We start from the raw sequence: 20,481 nt of genomic DNA on the forward strand, positions 1-20,481 counted from the left end.
AGAAACTTATCAAAAAGTAATTCCTAAGAAAAAGACACCAGTTTTATTCAAGAATAATCAAAGGAAAATAATGCGGGCGATCGAGACCAAGGAGAAGAGAAAATGACTAGGAAGGTTGGGGAAGGTGTGGGATGTACCTGAGCGAATGGCCCGAGGTCTGCTGAAACTAGCGTCGAACCGTCTCTCTCTCTCTCTCTCTCTTAACGGATTCCACGTCATCCTAACACAAGGAGTACGTCCAGCCCAAGGATATGACGGTGTTGCAAGCAGATTTTATTTGCGCTTATCGATGTTACATTCGATTTTTCACAATGTCAAACTTCTTTTTACCCCTTATTAGGTACGCTTGCCTAAATTTTAAGAGACCACTCCGTCTTTTATATTTATGGCAACTGTTAGTCTGTTCCAAATCAGCTCGGGGGCAGGGTCGTGGGACCCTTTTATATCTAGCCCCAAAAGGCTAGCCCCTTAAGACTGTCTCGTTTGACTGGCAGGGTGCCTGCGTACAAAGCAGTTGCGGTGGAATCCATCCGCAATATGCACTCTCCTTCTCTCCCATTTGCGAAGGCTATGACGTCGAGGGACGTCGTGATCGCAAATGGGAGAAAAGAAGTCGTGGACGTCATGGCCTTCGTGGGCTCAATGTAATTCACCTCAGATGCTCCCTGATTACATTCACCATTCTCATGGTCATTCTTTGTTTTCTATTATTACAATACGCTACTCCTTCGACACTCTACTGTCCAGTTAATCAAGATAGCACTTTTACCCCTTAGCCTTCATAGCAAAAGCTTTGCTTTAGCGGATTCATGAAAGACCATCATTTCCGTGAGGCCCCTGATTGTACAGTTTTTTCCTTTATTGATTAACATTAGAACTATTATTATTATAATATTAGCACTTGTCGTGCCATCAATTCAAACTTTGGTATTATATAATTAACTGAACGTGACATATCCTTTTAGGGCATGCAAAATGATTCATGCTCCGTTCGCAACTCAGAAATACTTTTGTTTCCATCGAACTATTTCAGGTCCCGTGAGTCTGTAACGGTTTTTCGGCAAAAATCTAGGATTCCATTCCATTTAAAACGCCTCACGTTGCAGACTTTTCTCTCACGGCTTCCACGTTCACAAACTCATCCATTGTTCTCCCTGACGCCTGCCAAATCTCAGCGAGCACTCTCATGATATCGAGCCACCCTTTCCCTCCAGGGAGGTTTTCTCATAACAGGATGCGTTTGAAAACATTTCACAGATAACAAATGCTCACTCCAAGGTAAAAGACGGATGTCCATCGAGAAGAATTTTTTTCTTTTCGGTGGTCATTCCTTGTGACACGTGGACGAGAGATAGTTCGCCATTATTCGATTCGAGGCGATCCTGGATTGATTTTTTCCCACCTCTACTTCTATGTGCGGTTTGGAATCCTTCACATGACTCCCTCCACCACGGAGTGCCCGTTCAAACGTCCATACCTATATCCTCTTTCTCTCCACTGTATGGATCCCAAGAGATTCGAGGCGTACATATATGTGTACGGGGATGGTGCGATGGTGCCCGAATGTATTGATATTGATCTCGACGTAAACAAAAGTTGTGACACGTGGAAACGGAGTCGTTGGAATCACTTTTTATTTTTCTTTCCTCTTTCTTTTGGAAGAAATAACGGAATACGGATTCAACCAGCATTGAACTACTTGAAAGAGCACTCAAGGTATTGCCTGGGCCCATGATGCATATTTCCGTGAGAATTTTCCGTCGTAATTAGATTCCAGTGGCGTGGAAACAAAATTCTATGGCAAAAGGATGTATTGATTGGACTTTATTATACTTGGCACCTATTCAAAAGCTGAAAATATTAAAAAATATTGCCTGACGATACCTCTAAAATTATGGTTCGAGGATCAATAGCAATCAGTGACGATAGATTTTAATGAGCACATATCATCAAGTTTTTGTAAAAAAGAGATTCCATTCCTGGGAAACGTATTTTACAATTTTTCAGATTAACTTTGCAACGTAATTGATGACAGTAGTAATTAATGATATTCGCCAGACTTGACTTTTATTTTATCAATATGATAATATAATTTTTAGAAAATGGAACATACGTGAGCTGCTTGAAGAGACTGAATGATGAACCTGCTCGCCCATGGTCGATGCCTCAATTAATAGGTTGGCAAGCGAGAAATGAAATACAGATTTCGTCCAAGTGTAAAATTTTAATATCAAATATTTTAATGGTGCTCATAAAATGAAGATAAAGCTTGACGTATGTCGAGTAGAAAACAAATCTAATTTTCACTTCCATTTTGTACACATGCCTATATATGCTTGGGGTTGGTTTGTTGGTATCAGAGATTATTAATTTGAACTCTACGTATAAAATATATGGCACGTGTTATCTATAAATAAAACTTGTTGCATAAAATTTTTAATAAATTAAGTAATCAACCAGAAAGGCAGCTCCAATCTCAAAACCTACACAGAAATTGCAGATTTTCCCACAGCATGATTGCGAATAAACGTTTTGTGTTTGATATAATTCCTAACTATGAAGGTTAAAAAATTTAATTTAAAAAATTTGGCTGTATCATTTCACCATCGCATCATTGCTTGCATGCATTTCAATTGCATATCCAGAAAACGACTGGGCAACGAGAAATAAGGTAAAATGTATGCTAAGGTTTAATGTAAAATAGAATAAAGGTAAATTCTACATCAAGGGTCCCAATCAATCATCAATTCATGCCCTTTTATATATTTTAAATCAAAATAAAAACTTGCAATTGCTTATACTCATAGCCTAGATTATGAACATTTTTTAGATTACTCATTTTAAAATTTTCTTCGTTTCATATGGACATGATTTATTAGCTTATCACTTGATTGCTAAATAATGTCAACAGATTCAGGCTTCAATTGGTGGACGTTAGACATATTCAAATAAATAAAATATCGTGGCACTTTTCCACAAATTGTTTTGGAAAAGTGCCACGATCTTTTATTTATTTAAATACGATTGCTAAATAATTTCCCTAACGGATTTACGACGTTGGTACTCATAGTACTATCAATTTGAGCTTCGGCCGATCCCTCTGGTTGGCCTCGAGTTAATAAATAATTTTCCTCACGATATCTTTTAATTTCTCCACCATAAGGCGAATCCAAGCAGCCAAGGATGCCAAAGACCGAGCCCTGATGGTCGCGGCGGAGGCGACGCGGCGGTCGGAGGAAGCGGCTGCTGCGGCGGCGGCCCTGGACGAGAGCCTGCGAAGGACCTCGTCCAAGACGGAGATGCTCATGATGGGCGGCGCCACAGCGAACTCGGAAGGCACGTCACCCCCACTCATACGGAGACCCAGCATGCCTCCTCCCCACGCGACAAAGACCATCGCCGACCGCGGAGCTCTGCGCGGTAGTAGGCGCGGGTTGGACGGCTGTCTCATTCGCGAAAAAACCATGCAGCCCGTGCTCGTCAAAATCTTTCATTCTCTGCGACCGAGGAAGGACTTGATTGCATGGGGATGCTGAGACGTTGAGAGGACGAAAAAAAATATACGAGAGTATATTTTTTTAAATGACTTGATCTCGTAAACAGCAGGCTCATTGTTTGAGAATGGCGCCCAACCTTCCTTTTTCTCTTGGGATTTTTGTTTCTGTCAAATGTGGAGAGATAAACTCGCGAGAGACTGAGGAGGGTTACCGGTGGGTGGAAGAGGGTTATAATCAGCAGATCCCGGGAAGAGGTAGAACGATGAGACTGAACCAGAGACATACATTTCGCTTTATTTTTTCATGTTACCTCTGTTTGAAAGTTGATACCTCGTCCTGAGAGGAAAGAGTAAAGATAAGCCTCTTATCACCCCCAACCTAAGACGCCCAAGTGGATGGATTAGTTAATAATCCAAAAATTAAGCCATTAGCCACTTCCAGTCTATTAGTACCTAGACCATTCTGCTACGCAAAAAAGTAGTCTTGATGGTATTACATAATTTACATCTTCAACAAATCTCCTTTTGGAGAATTTAAAATAAACTCAATCAGTGGACGACAAACTTTTGTAAATCTCGTCTAAAAAAGCACCCATGCAGCAGGTTTTGCCTTACTCGTGACTTGAGCTATCCGATAAAAAAAAGTTGATAGAATCGTGCCTGTTCCTAGAAACTTGCCAGTTTTAGACTTCATAAAGAGAGAGAGATAAAAAGTTCTTTTCACATAAATGCTCGATTTATCAGAACATTAAAATTACCAATAGATTCGTGGACAAGATAATCCAATCTATATGAGAAAAAAATAGCATGCCAGATGCACGAAAGTAAGGTCCAGATTCAGCGAATAGCCGATCGCCGAGTGACTTAAAAACGCTGGCTTAGCCCGTGGATAACATGTGGATTAATAAAAAAAAAAGAAAAACTAAAAGATTCTACCGCGGAGAGTCGGAGGCGATGTCTTTGAGACGACTCGGTTTGTGTGTTGCAATGCAAGGGTCAGTTGTCTTGGCTAAAGGGAGCGTCATATAAACGCAGGACCGCTCGAAGCCGCGGGGATCCGACCCGCCCCGCCGCCGTCCTCGACGCAGCCGCCGCATCGTCCGCTGCCGCCCGTGCTCGTGGAGCTGAGGAGGAGCGCGCCGCAGAGCATCAGCGCGAGCGAGATAGCCAAGGCGATCGCGCGGAGGGCGGACGCCAAGAGGAGCGTCTCGGAGTCCGCGGCCGCAGACGCCCACCGACTGCACCCCTTCGGCGCCTCCGACGGCAAAAAGGACCTGCAGAGCCTCGCCGAGGTCACCGGTGAGTCAGAACCCCACCATGCAATTGGGGCGAATGGCATGAGCTTAATCCGATAGTGTGCTTACCAATCTGTAAAGAGGTGCACACGATGTGCACTGGGATAGAGGATCTATGCCAAATGTCTTCAATGGCATAGGCCACTGTCTCCGCGATTCCCGGCACAGAAATAATGGTATTTTAACTTTCTTCTTCAATGTACCGAGATTACAAAAACATTTTCATCATCTCTTCATAAGTGGGCAAATCATTACCCCTGAACTTTTCGGGTGCAACAAATATCACGCACTTCACTCCACACCTGGTAAGATTTTCTCTATAATATAATATTTTCAGAGTAATTGATGTGCTTACACAATCGAGTCCTTTGTAAGGTTGGCTGGGGGGACAAGGGTGGAACTCGATGGTAGCCACTTCCTCGTGGTGAGTTCTGGGTAGTTTCTTCACGAAACTAGTAGTGAAATGCTTGGTGTTCACGTTCCATTCTTTCTCAGCCTTGGCTGAATTTCTTGTTGAAAATAGCTCCACAGGTACGTTATTCGTGATTATGTTTGATGTTAATTTAAAATAATTTAACTTTTTATTACTTTTTGTGGGATTATTTACCACCATATGATGAATTATTTGCTAAAAACTTAAATTCAATCGAAATACATCTTATTTTATCTGCAATTTTGCCCCCAAAATGGAATTTTAGAAACGTAGGCAAAAATAAGTTGTGTTTTAGCGGGTGGTCTATACTCTAATTTTGTTGTTAATTCATAGACATTGTTTGAACCATAGATTTTATCAAATAAACTTCAAATTTCATCTTTATAAAATATAAACACTAATCTTTAATATTATCCATTATCCCATATTTTCATAAAATTCGTCTTCATAGCCGTCTGATTCTGAAATCGGCCTGATTTTTCGCAAAATTTTAAACTTTAGAGCTCGGGGGCAGTGGTTTATATCATCCGATTTGAAAAAAATTTTATGTGCGAGATCCTTATATCATTTTGCAACTTTCCGGCATACGGCAAATTTGATTAGGGAAAAAACCTTTTTTCGGCCCACCCTAGTGCACATGTCGATACCTCCACTGCAAAAACGCTCAACAATCGCCCACCGAATCAAATCCGCTCCTACAGTTGCCCAACCTGGGTGCTCTCCATTCATCGACACACGTCGACACAAGTCGACTTGTGTCTCGGTTTTCGTGTTCCATTCTGTGTGTGTCGCCGACTGTTGTGACTGTCACCGATTACGCACGGGAATAGGGTGGTTTCCTATTTTTTTATTGCCTAAATCGAAAGATAACTCCTGGAGTACGTATTTCGCTCTTTTAGATTTTTAAATGACGATATCTATTTTTCGCGATTAAATGAAAAGTGAAAAATTTCAAGCGTGCAAAAACGCGACGACTATGTATGAATGCTGGGAAAAGCCCGTGTGACGTCATTCTGGTTCCCGCTGCCGCCGTGTGAAGCTATCTTGGTGCGAAGCTATGAGCGCCGCTACGATGCAGGCTGCTAGCAGGTAGAGTTTGGCTTTAATAAGGATTATTGATACCCTATCTAACGAAGGAAACTTTCCGACCATAGGCAATTTCAGTAGGTGATTATTAAGAGATGTTTCCCTGAACTCTGTGCCACATGCATGCAATGGTAATCTCAGACGACGTAAAACTCCTTAAAAAAACTACTCGTATAGCATCTAGGTCCTTGTGACGTCACGTGGAGTGGCATCGTATGGCCGCCTATCTGGCCTTTTTCAAATGAGGTTAAAATTAACCATTAACATTCGTCTAAACTGGGATTTCTACAACCAAATAATTTGTATTTTATGAATATACTAATGGTGGGTAACGAATCGCAATCAATACCTTTCGCTTTCTTTGATGAAGGAAACTACCCTATTGGAGAGTTATAAACAGTTTCCGTGAGTCGACACTAGTCGACGCGTGAATCGCATGAATGGAAAGCACCCAATACGATGCTGCTCAGCTGGTAGTATCCGGAGCATACACGCTCACCTCCTAAGCTTGGAGAATAAGAGATGAGCGTTTATGCTCCGGCTGCTGCCAGCTGAGCGGATTCGTATTGTTGTGCGACTAGATGAGCGGATTTGATTCGGTGGGCCATTGTTGAGCGTTTTTGCAGTGAAGGTATATATGTGTCTTTATCTATTAGGTGCATATCTCTTTGGCGCCCACTTCAATTCGCACTAACTTTTGCCCTATATGTAAAAATTTTCCTTCAACTTTCGCAATGTTGAGCCTGAGATGATAGAGATAATTCACCATTGTTATACCTTTTCAAATTGACTACGACCTCTCATGATGTTGCCAATACCCATGTTATGATATATCATCGATCCTGGGTACCTAAATCATATGTTGAAACCGATAGGTCCTAATAAGTCAAATCAAGGTATACGTCACAAAGTTCTGCGATAATTTATTGGAATTATCGTGAATTTGCCTTCATTTGGGTGCTCGGGAGTTAACCTTTCTCATAAAAATTATATCATGAGAAAATGTATGACTATATTGCTTTAAATATGGCAACTCACAGCATTTATGGTTCATTCTTCACTAAGCATTATATTTGAAGTGTCATACTGAATCTGTCGAGTATGTCGTCGCACACATAACCCATTAGGAGTATGTAGCTGGTCATCGTAGTCGCGTGATTTTGCGAAGGGGTTGAACATTTACATTTAGCGAAAGGGTTGAACATAGTAATAGATTTGGTGTATGGGCATGGGCACTTTTCGTAACACTTATAATTTCTGATTTACTCAAGGCTAAGAGAACGCAACAATTCCGATCGTATTTTGTCTATCACCGTTACGTATTACTTCCATAAAACTTAAGCTAATACTTTTTAATTTTCTGATATATCTAGTAAGCCCTAGTCTGCATTTTCATGTAACTCAAGCATCAGAATGTAATCTACGTGGAAATGACTGAGAATGTTTTTTTATAATTAAGTCAAAGGCAAATGTTAGACTCTACTAAACTTGAAAATTCTTAGACAACAGCTTAAGCTTAAAATAAGTAGTACACCACGTTAAAAGACGAAATATGAGCGGTCGAGCGGGAGTAATGGGTCCTCCTAAGATAGTTTACGTGCCGAAGTCATTTTGACGATCGTCTGTCACTTGTAGATAGAGCCAATAGCTTTCAATGAAAGTGAGGGAATCTAGCTCAAAACCTTAGTTCTTTACATCGATGAGTCCAATGGCCAAGCGGTATCTGATGCTGGCAGCGCAGCAGATTGTCTGTTCAGCGGAGAGATTTTGTCCACGTCTGTCCTCCTCCTTTGCAGGCAACAGTTTCACCTGCAATGCAGTTGGCTTCTTCAGGTCAATGAAAAGAAGTTCATAAATAAGACTAAATTTCCCGTAAACCTCTGCGCTGAATCTTCACTACACCGCGGAAGCCTGCGCAAACATGTTGTTTGTGTTGACCGTGTTCACTTGTCCTGCTGAGGAATGCTTTAGGAAAGGTTGTCTACACGTACAAAGCAAATGGAATAAAAGGGTCATGGCTAGAATAGATTTTTCCGCGTAGAGAAGCAGCGAGAGGTTAGATTATAAATGTATTGCCCCGCTCCGAATATGTCAAATGGCAAACGCAGTTTTAATGCATCAAGTCTCCCTTGACAATTTAAGTATGAAGAGTAGAAGAAAAGTTTTGATAGCATTTTAATGTAATTTTGAATTACATTCCGGATTCGGGAATAAGCATTTTTGTTCTAGAGGTCGTGCATGGAAGATTATTTGCACTCGAAGATCCCCTCAAGGATTTCAAGTATTGAAACGGAATTCAGCTGAATATATTTTGAAAAAATATAATACCAGCATGTAGCGTCAATAGACTATCATTCTACTATGTGGACGTACTCTTCCTACCAGACCGGTCTATTAATTGACGGATTACTTTCTCAAAGCTCATGCTATAATCTCTAAATATTCAAGATGTATAAAGTTGACCATTGTAAACATTTTCCTGATAATCTCATGTACTTTCATTCTGACTTTTAATTTTTTTCTCAGGTGTCATTTTTTAAATATCTGAGATATATGTAAATTTTTAACAGGGCCTACTCTGCTTGCACTGAAAATTTCAGAACGATAGCACAAGTTGTAAGCTAATAATTCATCAGCAAAAACGCCCAGTCGAAAGGGAGGTATGTGCGTCCTCGCGAACGCAGTACCCTCGCAGAAAAATCTATAATATGACAAACCATCATGGTTGAATAAATTGCCTTGATAATAACTCAAAAGCGCCGGAAATTCGTCAAAAAAGTAATTCTCCAAGAGTGGTTTACGTTAAGGATTCATTTTCAACTCAAATATATAAAAATAATGCATATCAGGACGCTTTAATCAAATCAACTTAATCGTTTCTTCAAATGTTTTGAAAGTTGATTAAAAGCATCAAAACCATCTAAGCACATCAAATCACTTGCTAAATCAGTATTAGACAAAAGACTATACTCCAAGTTAAAGTACTAGTAGTTTTCTATTTATCCCGTAATTGCGCAGTGAATACGTCATGCTATCATCGCATTTCAAAAATTCGATTATAAAATTCCGACAGCATAGTCTCCAAATTATAATCCTTTTCATAAAGTGAAGAAAATTACTAAGGTAAGAACACTTATTTTTGTACCCGCAATGCAATTCTAACTCTCATCTTACTAATATGTATGCATTTTCCTCTAATCTTCACATTCGAATAAAATATGAGGGCTTTGAGATATTATCATTTCATTTGGCATTGTACTGAATAGGAGAGAGGATACACATTTATTGTAAGAGTTAAAAAAAAACTCCCAATATTCGTTCAATTATAGGAAACGAACATCTTTAAGAAAAAAAAAACAGTGACGCGATGAAAATCTAGTGACCTGTATCCGGCAGCAATCAATAAAAAAATCTGAAATATGGTTATCTCTCTACATTTTCCTTCGGTGATTTTTTTATCCGATTAGACCTCGATTCTTTCTACATTGTCCGAGCCAATTACCGAAGCAGCACAGAAGCTAACTAGCAGAGTCATTCTCGATTCACTCAAAACCGGCAGCCAATTAACGGAGGAAGCACTGCGTGAGAGGACGTAGGGTATAAACCACGGTCGGGGGACGTATTGATTTCCCGGAGATGGAACTCCGAAATACATTTTCCGATGTCTTCCACCGGAATCCTCTCATTGGACTGACGTCCCCATGAATGCTCCATGCCTCTATTCATTAATCATTAGGCGATCGATCAATGAGCGATATTGAGGTGGGGTATGATACCGAGGTCATTTGGTTTGAATGGAGGAGACCGTCCTCGCTGTTAGGATGATTAACTCGCTCGCTGGAAAAACGAAGGACAGAGAAAATTGTGTTTTGGTGTGGTCACGAACATGTGTTTTGAAACTTGACCCTTTTCTTTTGATGAAATAAATGGATATATGTACTGGTATAACAATTTATTAGCGGTAAAATCGTTACTTGAGGAGCAATACGCTGATTTACCTAACTCAGATATTTGCAAAACTGTTGTCACCTGAAAAAAATCGAATTGGGAGAAAACCTGGAAATATGGAGTTAGCATACAGGCCCTTTGAAAGCCTTCATTCTCACGTTCTTAAAATTCCTAATTTTTTGAGAAGTTCGTGTGTTAAGATTTTTTCAATGAATAAGTCAAGTATTCCGTTCCGTCGATTCCGAATAATTTAGCTGATTATTGCTCATCACCTTCGATGTTAAGGATTGATTCCGTTCATGCCTCATTCTTAATAAGATTACATTTCTGATTAATTCATGTGTTAAGCATTTTTTAATGAAGAAGTCAAATATTCCATTTTGACGATTCCGAATAATTTTAATGATTATTGGTCATCACCTTCGATGTTAAGACTTGATTCTGTTCGTAACTCATTTTTTATAAAACAATAGCTTTCCGTGGCACTATTTCGTATCATTTTTGGTATCGGCGGATATGGTTAATATATCATTTTTATATTTATTTAAAAAAGAATCATTAAGAAATAACTAGCGAGCAAATTTATTTAATCATGCTGTTGTGCAGGAAAATTTTGAGTTACCGACTGAACGCTTGATAATTTTAATGAAAATGAATGGATTAGGTGATTGAAAAAGTTGTTTTAGTATTGATTTTAGAAATATTTATGCTTGTTTGAGCTTAATGTTAAATTATTTCATTATTTTAGGCTGCATTATTTCAGTGATTTTTAATGAGATTAGTTTTAAACTAATTCTAATTTGTTTGACCCATTATCTCCATAATAAATTTACAAAAATTATGATAGCATAATAAAAACGCTAGCACCAAAATTTCCCCTACAGTTATAAAATGAAAAATTATTGGAGGATAGTATTTTTTGCAAAAGTACTTAATGAATACTTCTTTATTTTTCCTATTAACGCATTTATTTATAATTTAGTTGGTTTTATTTCTCTGACACCGAGACAATAGACTCCTGAGCTTTAATTCTGATTATCTCGGGAAGGAGAAAATTGATTGACGTCCAATTCACTGCGGTGATATAATGTGGCCTAATTATGAAGCCAGAGCATTCAAGCTACTCGTTTATTGATTGTCAATCAATTTTAAATTTAATTCCGAAAATGTAATAGATTTCCTGCCCGGTGAATTAGATATCATGAAAGCCTAACTTGATGAACGCGAATGTCCAATATTCACTCAAGAGAGTGATGAAATATGTTTCTATTGTTCCCTCAGCGAGTTTTTAATGAAAAATTGAATACTTGCGTTCAGCAAACAACCATAGAACTAAAATCAATTTAATTAAATTACATTTTACGGTTCATTAATGAAGTTTTTCAAGCAAAAAGACTCCCTATTACTTATTAAATGAATTCGCAGAGCAATTAATTATGCTGCCAATAAATCACGAATATGTCTGGTAAACAAATTTATCTAATGTTATGAAAGTGAGTCGTTTTTGCATAATTTTTGCTCTTAAAACTGAGTTTTAAGCAAAAGCATAGTTTTTTCTCTGAATTCTACAAATATAACATGGTTTCTACTTTTTCATTTTTTTATTACAAGCCGCCTATTTTACAAATTCTTTATTTCATTACAAGACAAAAGTTACGAATTCCTACAAAATTAAAGTTAAGTCAAACAGGAGTATAATTGATATACGAATATAAACAGGAGTATAAACGATATACTTCAAAACTGAGTCGCAATGAGAAAAAATTCTATAATTCCGGAAATCGAACCGAGGGACTTCTACTTTCCGGGTCACTTCGCATACCAGGTGCTATTCAGGGAGGACTACGCTTGACTTTTTTTTGAGATTTATTCCCATATGGAATGACCCCAAACGTGTATTGATTCATTTTCAGGTGGGTCTTTGGTTACGTTCAGGAGTATACATCTCGAACGATCGTTGAAAGATACCACCCCGAGGTTCTTTGATTTCTTCGGTAATTTAATTAAGGCCCTCGAGGTCCATCCAATATGTCCATCCAACGTTAGGGAGCCTAGCGAGTGCCTAGCAACATAAACATAGGTAAAATTGTCAGAGGATTGCTGGAACTTGGATGGCGTAATAGTTTGAGCAGGGGCCGACAAGGGAAAAGTCCGTGTAAAGAAAGAGCTGAGGCTTTCGCGGCTTATTTATGTTGAGGAATGCTTTTCGGGTAACTCACCGGCGTTTCTGGCGACGGCGACAATTCGACGACACGGCTATCGAAACGTCGCGACGTTTCGATAGCCGTGTCGTCGAATGGGAACTACTGTCATCAGAGTAGGCTCATCGCATAGATACACACCGATCTTGGACGGCCAGTAAAACATTGGCCGATTTTTACTGGTGAAGCGCTGCTGGCACATCCGGATTGACTTATGAATTTTAACCGGTCAAGCGGTCACTTGCTTGGTTTTCATGATCAACCGTCCAAAATTGGTGTAATTGCAAGAGGCCAAACATGCACCACACGGCCGGACAGACGGCAATGGAAAACACAAACATTCTAATATATCTTGGCAGCGGTGGCGTAACTAGGATTATCCTTTGGGGACCGAATTGCCTGGAGTGGTGACTCACGCCCCAAAGGCAACATCCGGGAAATTTTTGAAAAATGAAATGCCTGGGAATACATTTTACATCATTTTGGCACTAAAAATTTAACTTTAAGCAGATGCAGTAATTGAATTTCAAAACTAGACAATAGTTATAATATTTTTTTTTATTTCTCTGAGGCTTGGGGGGGGGGGAGGATATATCCCCTCAACCCCCCATAGTCACGCCATTGGTTGGGAGAGATAATGAATCTGACTAAATCCGAAAATCATTCCTTCCCATGCGTCCATGGTTTGATTCCCTATCCATGCGAGATTTTTCCATTGAAATTAATATGAATCAGGCGTGTACCCTATCTGTGTGCCCCGCAAATCAGTTTCCTCCACAGAAGCCCCCAAATGAAGCCCGCCTCAATTGACTCCACACCTAAATGTGCTTGACGTCCAATTTACTATGATGGTATAATGTGGCTTATTTATGAAGACAGGCATCCAAGCTACTCGTAAATTGATTGTAAATCAGTTTTTAATTTAATTCGCGAGTGTAATGGATATCAGCCCAGGCAGTGCTGTAGTTGGGCCGGTATAAGCCGGTACGGTGTATCCCCCAAAATCCAAACACGTTATAAGCGTACTGGTTAAACTACCCTTTTTAAATCTGTAAAAAAATAGCTCTACTGTATACTGTCCAATGGATTTCAGAAAGAAAAATCGGAAATGAATATTTACTTATTCAGAGTTATCTCGTGGCACAACTTGGAACTAATCTAAGAGTTTGAGTTTGAAATTTCAATCGTGGATGGATGTATAAAATATGTTCAGCTGTTGGCAATTTTCGGTGAGTACCGCTTAAATTTTTTCCCAACTACAGCACTGAGCCTAGATGAACTACATATCATGTACGCAACCTGATGATCGCAAATAGCCAATATTTACTTAAGGGAGCAATGAAATGTGTTTCTGTACTTGTTTCAGCCAGTTTTAATGAAAGTTGAATACTTGCCTTTATCAAACAATAGGTGCAGTGAAATTGATTTAATTTTGTTACATTTTGCAGTTCATTAATGCATATTATGATTTAAATTCTCAAAATAAAGGCCCCGCTTCAAATGAACCCCCATAATATTTAGCTACTGCATTGGAGAGACTGGTGTGGTTGTGTGCGGAAATTGTTTCGTTTTTACAAAGCTTTTATTAGCTGCCTCCTCACCTTTGCTGTTCTGTTCCCACTTTTGCACCTGCCTTGAAGCGAGCCTCGAGCTGATGGGCGACTCGAGCCGGCAGCTGTCCTCCTCTCTGCCTCCGCACGTGGGCAACTCCATCTCGCGGCCCACTTCCGGCGACAGCCACCGGAAGCACCATCACCACCACCATCACCACCACCACCATCACCACCACAAGCACCACCACCGACACCGGAACCTGCACCGCTCCGTCGCGAGGAACGGCGTCGTGGATCCCAGCACCGTGGTGCTGCTCAAGAGGAAAGCCAACAAGGTGAGAGCGCTAATATCCTCTCTCCCTCCCAACACAGCTTTTTTTCTTCGGAGCAAGTTGACAACTAAAGAACTTAGTACCACCCTATTAATCTCGTTAAGTTAAATTAAGAAAAAGGCGGTTAAGTAATTAGCAGACGTAGCGGCTATAAGTCATTATGTTCGTCGTCCTTTTGACCCACCATCCAGTTTGTTACCCAATTTATTAATGCTAAAATAACAATTGGGATGTCAGCAGCCTAGTGGATGGAAGGGTCCCTTCTCCATATCATTTCAAACCAACGCGAGTCGAAGTACTCTGGCACAAAATTTAGGAGGACGTATCACTTCTACTTGACCTTTATTTTTTTGCTGGCGCATCACTCGTTTAAATTTTATGCTATCATCTAGACATTTTCCGTATATCCAAAGCGAGCCTCGGTCAACGTTTGCAAGAATCTCACGTATGAAAATTTCACTTCTGTATGTTCTCAGATGTAAAGTATTTATACTTGAGATACGTGCAAAGGTTGACAGATTCCAAAGTGTCCCTGAAATTTTCAAGATGACTACGCAGGTCTTAAACGAGAGATTAGTCATAAAGACGTTAAAAATGCGATCGGCCAAAATAGAGTGTCCCGTCCCCATAATCTTACTTTAAGCGATACTTGATTTAGCACATGATCCGGTATACAACCTCGTAATTAGATAATACCATCTTGAAATCAGTAAATGAAAGATGATGCAAGCAAACGCTAAACTCTCGTGGTTGAATTGAGAGGGTGTGAGGAGGACTTTGCCATTGACGCGAATCAGCATCAAGATGTCCACAGTCACTCAATTATGGTAGTCTTTGAAATATTTCCGCCAGTCCAGGACTTTGAACGCGGACCTTAATGGTGGAAAGCCAAAAAACTAGCCTCATCACCCGCCCGATCCCTTTGGAAGGAGGAGCTCCCTTACATTCGCCTCGTAATAGTTTATATAAATGGATGCTGTTAACTTAAAATAGGAAGAGGCATCACTGAATTCCGCGGTCATTCTCTCGCGCATGATTCCTTAAATTAATCAAGGCTAAAAGATTTAATTTCTGTTAACATTCCCAAATGGGGATGGGATCAACGCTTTTGAGATGTGGGTGCGGAGAAGGCTAGAGAGAATGAAGTGGGTGGATAAAGTGAGGAATGAGGAGCTGCTGGAGGGAGTTGGGGAGGAAGTAGAAGAAAGAGAAAGGGGAATTAGATCGGGCATAATTAAAGAGGGAAGGGGATTTTAGATACTGCAGTCGAGGGCACAGTTGAAGAAGAAGAAAAAAGGAGAGGAAGAAGAAGGCTGAAGATGCCAGACGCTTGAGGTCGGAAAGAAGATGTAAGGAAACCAAGGAGGAGGCGCGGGACCGGAGGAGGCGGATACAACTGGTTTTTGGCAGCGGCGCAGTGGTTTTGGGGGAGAAACCCTCCCCCCCCCCCCCCCCCCCCCCCCCCCAGAGCTCAGAGAAATTTTTAAGTTTAATTCATTTTACTTAATTGGATTAATATTACCTACAGAATAGTGTAAAGGTTAATAAAATATCCCTCCGAAAGCCGTAAAACGCACTATTTGAACCATTTATCTTAAATTTTTCTGAAGAAGGGCCCCCCACCTCGCGCTTACCATAGCGGTTATTCCATACACTTCGGACCTCCCAGTATTAGTTGCGCCTGAATCCCCCCACCTAGCCTTTATTCCTAGCTGCGCCCCTGATATTTGGGACTCGCCATTGGGCAGAAAACAAGTTAATGATGATTCCCTAAACCATAAGGCAACCCCCCTTATACTCGTCAAGGTCCTACTCGATATTACTTAAATTGATGGTTTATGGCGTTAATTTTTGGAATTTATTCGTGTTGTATGAAAATTAAACTATGTTTTTTTTCCACATAAAATCATTGTGGAAATTGTATGTGGAAAAACATAGTTTAATTTTAATTCAATCGATATTACTTATCGAAATCTAAACTCTTAAATGCTATTCCTCGCAAGATCAATTAATCTATTATACAAATTAGGAATAAATTTATCGCCCTGCGCTCATCGACGCGGGCAAAACCGATTAAGAAACGAGTGAAATGGAGCATAAATCAAGCCTCTACGGGACTGACTGGGGTCTTAATCTGTGTAGTTGTATTAGGAACGGCAAAAATGTCCGGTGGGCAATTTTCCCACTGCGACCCACTAATTCAAAGAATTGAAATCGACGCTTACAAAATGCACATGGTTCTGCAGGCCGTTCTCTTTGACCCGACACTTTCTCGACACCAGGGAAGCCCGAGGACAGCGATAAAAGCCCATCCCGAGGGGATTGCCTCATCTACCACGTCCCGAGCGAAGCCACATAAAACGCCCCGGTGTTTTCTCTTCAGGTCGAACTCGACGTACTCCCAGCCGATTGTATCTCTGCAGCGCTCCCCAAAAGATATATACGAGAGGCAAGCCAAATGTCCGAAGCCTTCTCATAGTCATTCATAGAATTTCGTTCCTAAGATTGGTATACTACAGCCGACCGTTTATTCCTTTCCCAAGACTGTTCATTTGCCTTTGATGCTCTTCTTCCCCGAGTCTTTCTTCATTTGCTGTTTCTCCATTTCCCTTAGATTTATTTTGTTCTTTACGTAATAAATTATTTTTAGATTTTATCTTTGTCACTGTTGCAAATCATCGGAAAGTTTTTTTAAGCTTAACGAAAATTTAGGTTTCATATAGTTTTTTAAATTCATTTTACTTAATTGGATTAATATTACCTACAGAATAGTGTAAAGATTAATAAAATATCCCTCCGAAAGCCGTAAAACTCACTATTTGAACCATTTATATCAGCATGTAAGCATGTAAGCATATGTAAGCATGCATATTTTGTACGCCAAAGTTGTGGATAATATCGCTTTTTCTGGGCGTTCAGAAACCTAGTCCACAATGACAGAGGTCGTTGAAATAAAATGCGCACAAAGCCAAAAAATCTGATGAAGAATATAATAGAAGAAGATAATAAAGTACTTCCAGGTATAATCTTTTAACATTTAAAATTGTGTAACACAATGAATTTCGGACAACTTACAACATCTGATAGCTCTCGTCCAGATATTTTTCCGTGAATTTCGATTGCAAGAGAAATTAAAAAATAATTCTAATACTCGGAAGTGTTTTTATACTAATGACAGCTTCAATGACAAAGGCAAAGAAACCTATTATTACAAATTGCTTCTACTTCTAATTTTGAAAATTTCAAGACTATCCAGAGGACAAAAACATTATTTCTTCAAATTTGTAGCAACCACATCCCTTTTTGGAAAATCGATGATTACCGGGGGACTTCTCGGAAACTTTTCTCCCGCTATAATAGTCGATGATTGCTGCCAAGAGAGCGGTAACTACCATTCATGGAATACTTGATCAAGAACATATTGACCAAATATTGATTCAGGGAATGGCCTTATCAAATTTTGAAAGCGCTCATTTCTGAAGTTTGGGGTTAGCGGGTGCCCTATCAATTATTTTTTAATGCTGTATTTTACGTCGTCCGAATGATAAATAAGATTCTTCCGTGACTTGATAAATTTGATAATTGCAATAAGTGCTGCATCCCTTCGAAAATTTCCATTCATCATTTGGGATCCAAAATGTTCCGCAGTGGAATGGCGCAGTGGTAGGTAGGAAGCGTGTGGGGTGATTTTATTCGGAATGACGGGACTAGCTTTGACATATTTTGAGCTAAAAATACCACTTTCGTGTGAGGTAAAAGCAGAGGATAGCTAATGGATTTCACGCCTATCAATACATTTGGCGTGTCCTTTGTCGCAAACTAAAATCATTCGAGTCATTATTTCGCATTGGGAAACTTCACGCAAATTTCATATCAATTTTTGAGTAATTTCAAATATAATTAGAACTATTTACATGGTCACGTCAAAATAAATGAGTCTTTTTCTGCAATATTTGAAAAAAATTTCAGCTCAAATAAAAAATTAAACTATTGTCAGATGTAAAGTCTAAACTTCGATTCTTCACAGGTACAGTCTAAACAGATTCTTCACTAATAAATTTACAAAACGTTGCGCAATAAACGCTCCCATGCTACTCACTCAAGATGAGAAAATTTATTATTATGGCTTATTTGGCAAAATAAATAGCTTTTTACTAAATAACCTAAGCAAATATTTATCCTTGGGCATGTGATGGTATTCAGAAGGAGTTATTATAATTGAGGAAGATAAAAAACATACATGTCCCCCTTGAAAATCTGTCTTCTTATTGCGGCATTTTCATATTAGATACCCCATTAAAACAACCAAAAATGGACTCTTTAAGAGATTTTTCTGTTTAGATTTTTTCTCATGTAGGAAAGCAGAACTGAATCTTCAACTGAATTCGGTGAAAGTGGACAACTCCATCGCGAGGTCAAGAAGTTGCCTTGGAAACTCACTTGAAAACACTTCCGCGATTGGGAATAAGAGCTGAGCTGAGGTGATTCGAAAGGTTCGCAGTGACATCCCGACATCGAGGACGCGAAGAAAATTCATTGATCGAAAGGCTCCCATCGACGATGGGTCCGGGTGTGAATCTGACCGAAGCATTGGAAGGAGCGGGAGAGGAGTGGGAGGGAGTTAGAACGGGGGATACGGAGTCATCGACCGTGGCGCTGCCCTCCTTTGTCACGCGGTTCCTAATCTGGGTGAGGCTCTCTCAAAATTGGAGCGACAGTGAAATGCGCTATTTCAACGCCCCATCAGAGAGCCTGAGTATTTTCATAGGTTTCTACCCGGTTTCCACCCCTTGCCTATCCGCGGGATACTTATGGGTTGGCATAGGTAACCCGAACGGGTTCAAACGTCACTTGGGTGGTCAATTCTCTCCTTCTTTATATTTATAGATACCCAGGTCTGCTCTGTGACACTAATTTTGGATTTTTACTGGAGGATTTCAATGATAGTGGCACTTTTACCATCTCAACCAGGGGTGATATGTCAAGTGGACATTTAATTCAAGAGTATGATGACACCTTATATGTTTGCCACTCAAATTGTCTGAGATCTCTCATCGAATGAGGCTATGCAATGTATATGCACAAAATGTTCAATATGCCTATGTCTTCTTGGATTACGCTTTGGCTCCCAGTTGTAAATTATGACAATGTGGATCTTCTACGCATTACTAGTAATGATCATTTTAAAAAGTCAATTGTAGAATAGGATCGTTTCCATCGTCAAAGAAAATGAAAGGCATCGATTGCGATTCGTTACCCACCATTAGTGTATTCATAATATACCATGAATTATTTGCTTTTAGAAATCCCAGTTTAGACGAATGTTAATGGTCAATTTTAATCTCTTTTGAAAAAGAGATTACCAATTTTCGTCAGGAGCATTACATCGTCTGAGATTAGCAATGCATGCATATGGCACAGAGTTCAGGGAAACTTAATAATCACCTACTAAAATTGCCTATGGTCGGAAAGTTTCCTTCGCTTGATAGGGTATTAATAATCCTTATTGAAGCCAAGCACGACCTGCTAGCAGGGTACTCTGCTACCTGCGAACGGCCTGCATCGTAGCGGCGCTCATAGCCTCGAACCAAAATGGCCTCACACGGCGACAGCAGGAACCAGAATGACGTCTATCGGGATTTTCCCAGCATTTATACTTAGCCGTCGCGTTTTCGCGCGCTTGAAAATTTTCACTTTTCATTTAATCTCGAAAAATAGATATTGTTATTCAAAAATCTTAAAGCGTGAAGTACACACTCCAGGAGTTATAATCTTTCGATTTAGGCAATTAAAAAAATAGGAATCCACCCGATTCGCGTGGTGTGCGTAAACACTCTGAAGATAGCATGAACGAAACACTACCTCAACTACGTTATATTGCTGATAAAATAACCGAGGTGACGGAGCGAAAGAGTATTGGCCCGAATTGATGTTTTTGTTTTGCATTATGAGTTTATTTTAAAAGAGGAAAATCAGCCTCAAAGTACCTCAAAATAAAAATGACAGTGTGATATATTTTGAGACGACGATATAGTACATGCAAGTAAATAGAAACGTTGGCTATGGCAGCTTTTTTGTCAAATTTGGGCAAAATAATTAATCCAAGTAGCATGCAATGGACTTAATTAGTAAATTAC

General features: G+C 39.7%; 1 protein-coding gene across 1 annotated transcript in view; it reads left to right on the forward strand.

The window, feature by feature from the left end:
* LOC124170515 overlaps nt 1–20,481 on the forward strand; it is a 110,153-nt gene that overhangs the window by 78,421 nt on the left and 11,251 nt on the right. Inside the window, exons 12-14 of the mRNA XM_046549288.1 lie at nt 3,164–3,336; nt 4,532–4,795; nt 14,100–14,347. Of these exons, the coding sequence (XP_046405244.1) occupies nt 3,164–3,336; nt 4,532–4,795; nt 14,100–14,347 (685 nt within the window). The remainder of the gene's footprint in view (nt 1–3,163; nt 3,337–4,531; nt 4,796–14,099; nt 14,348–20,481) is intronic.

This window comes from Ischnura elegans, chromosome 1, assembly GCF_921293095.1.
Source record: "Ischnura elegans chromosome 1, ioIscEleg1.1, whole genome shotgun sequence".
NCBI classification, from domain to species: Eukaryota; Metazoa; Arthropoda; class Insecta; order Odonata; family Coenagrionidae; genus Ischnura; species Ischnura elegans.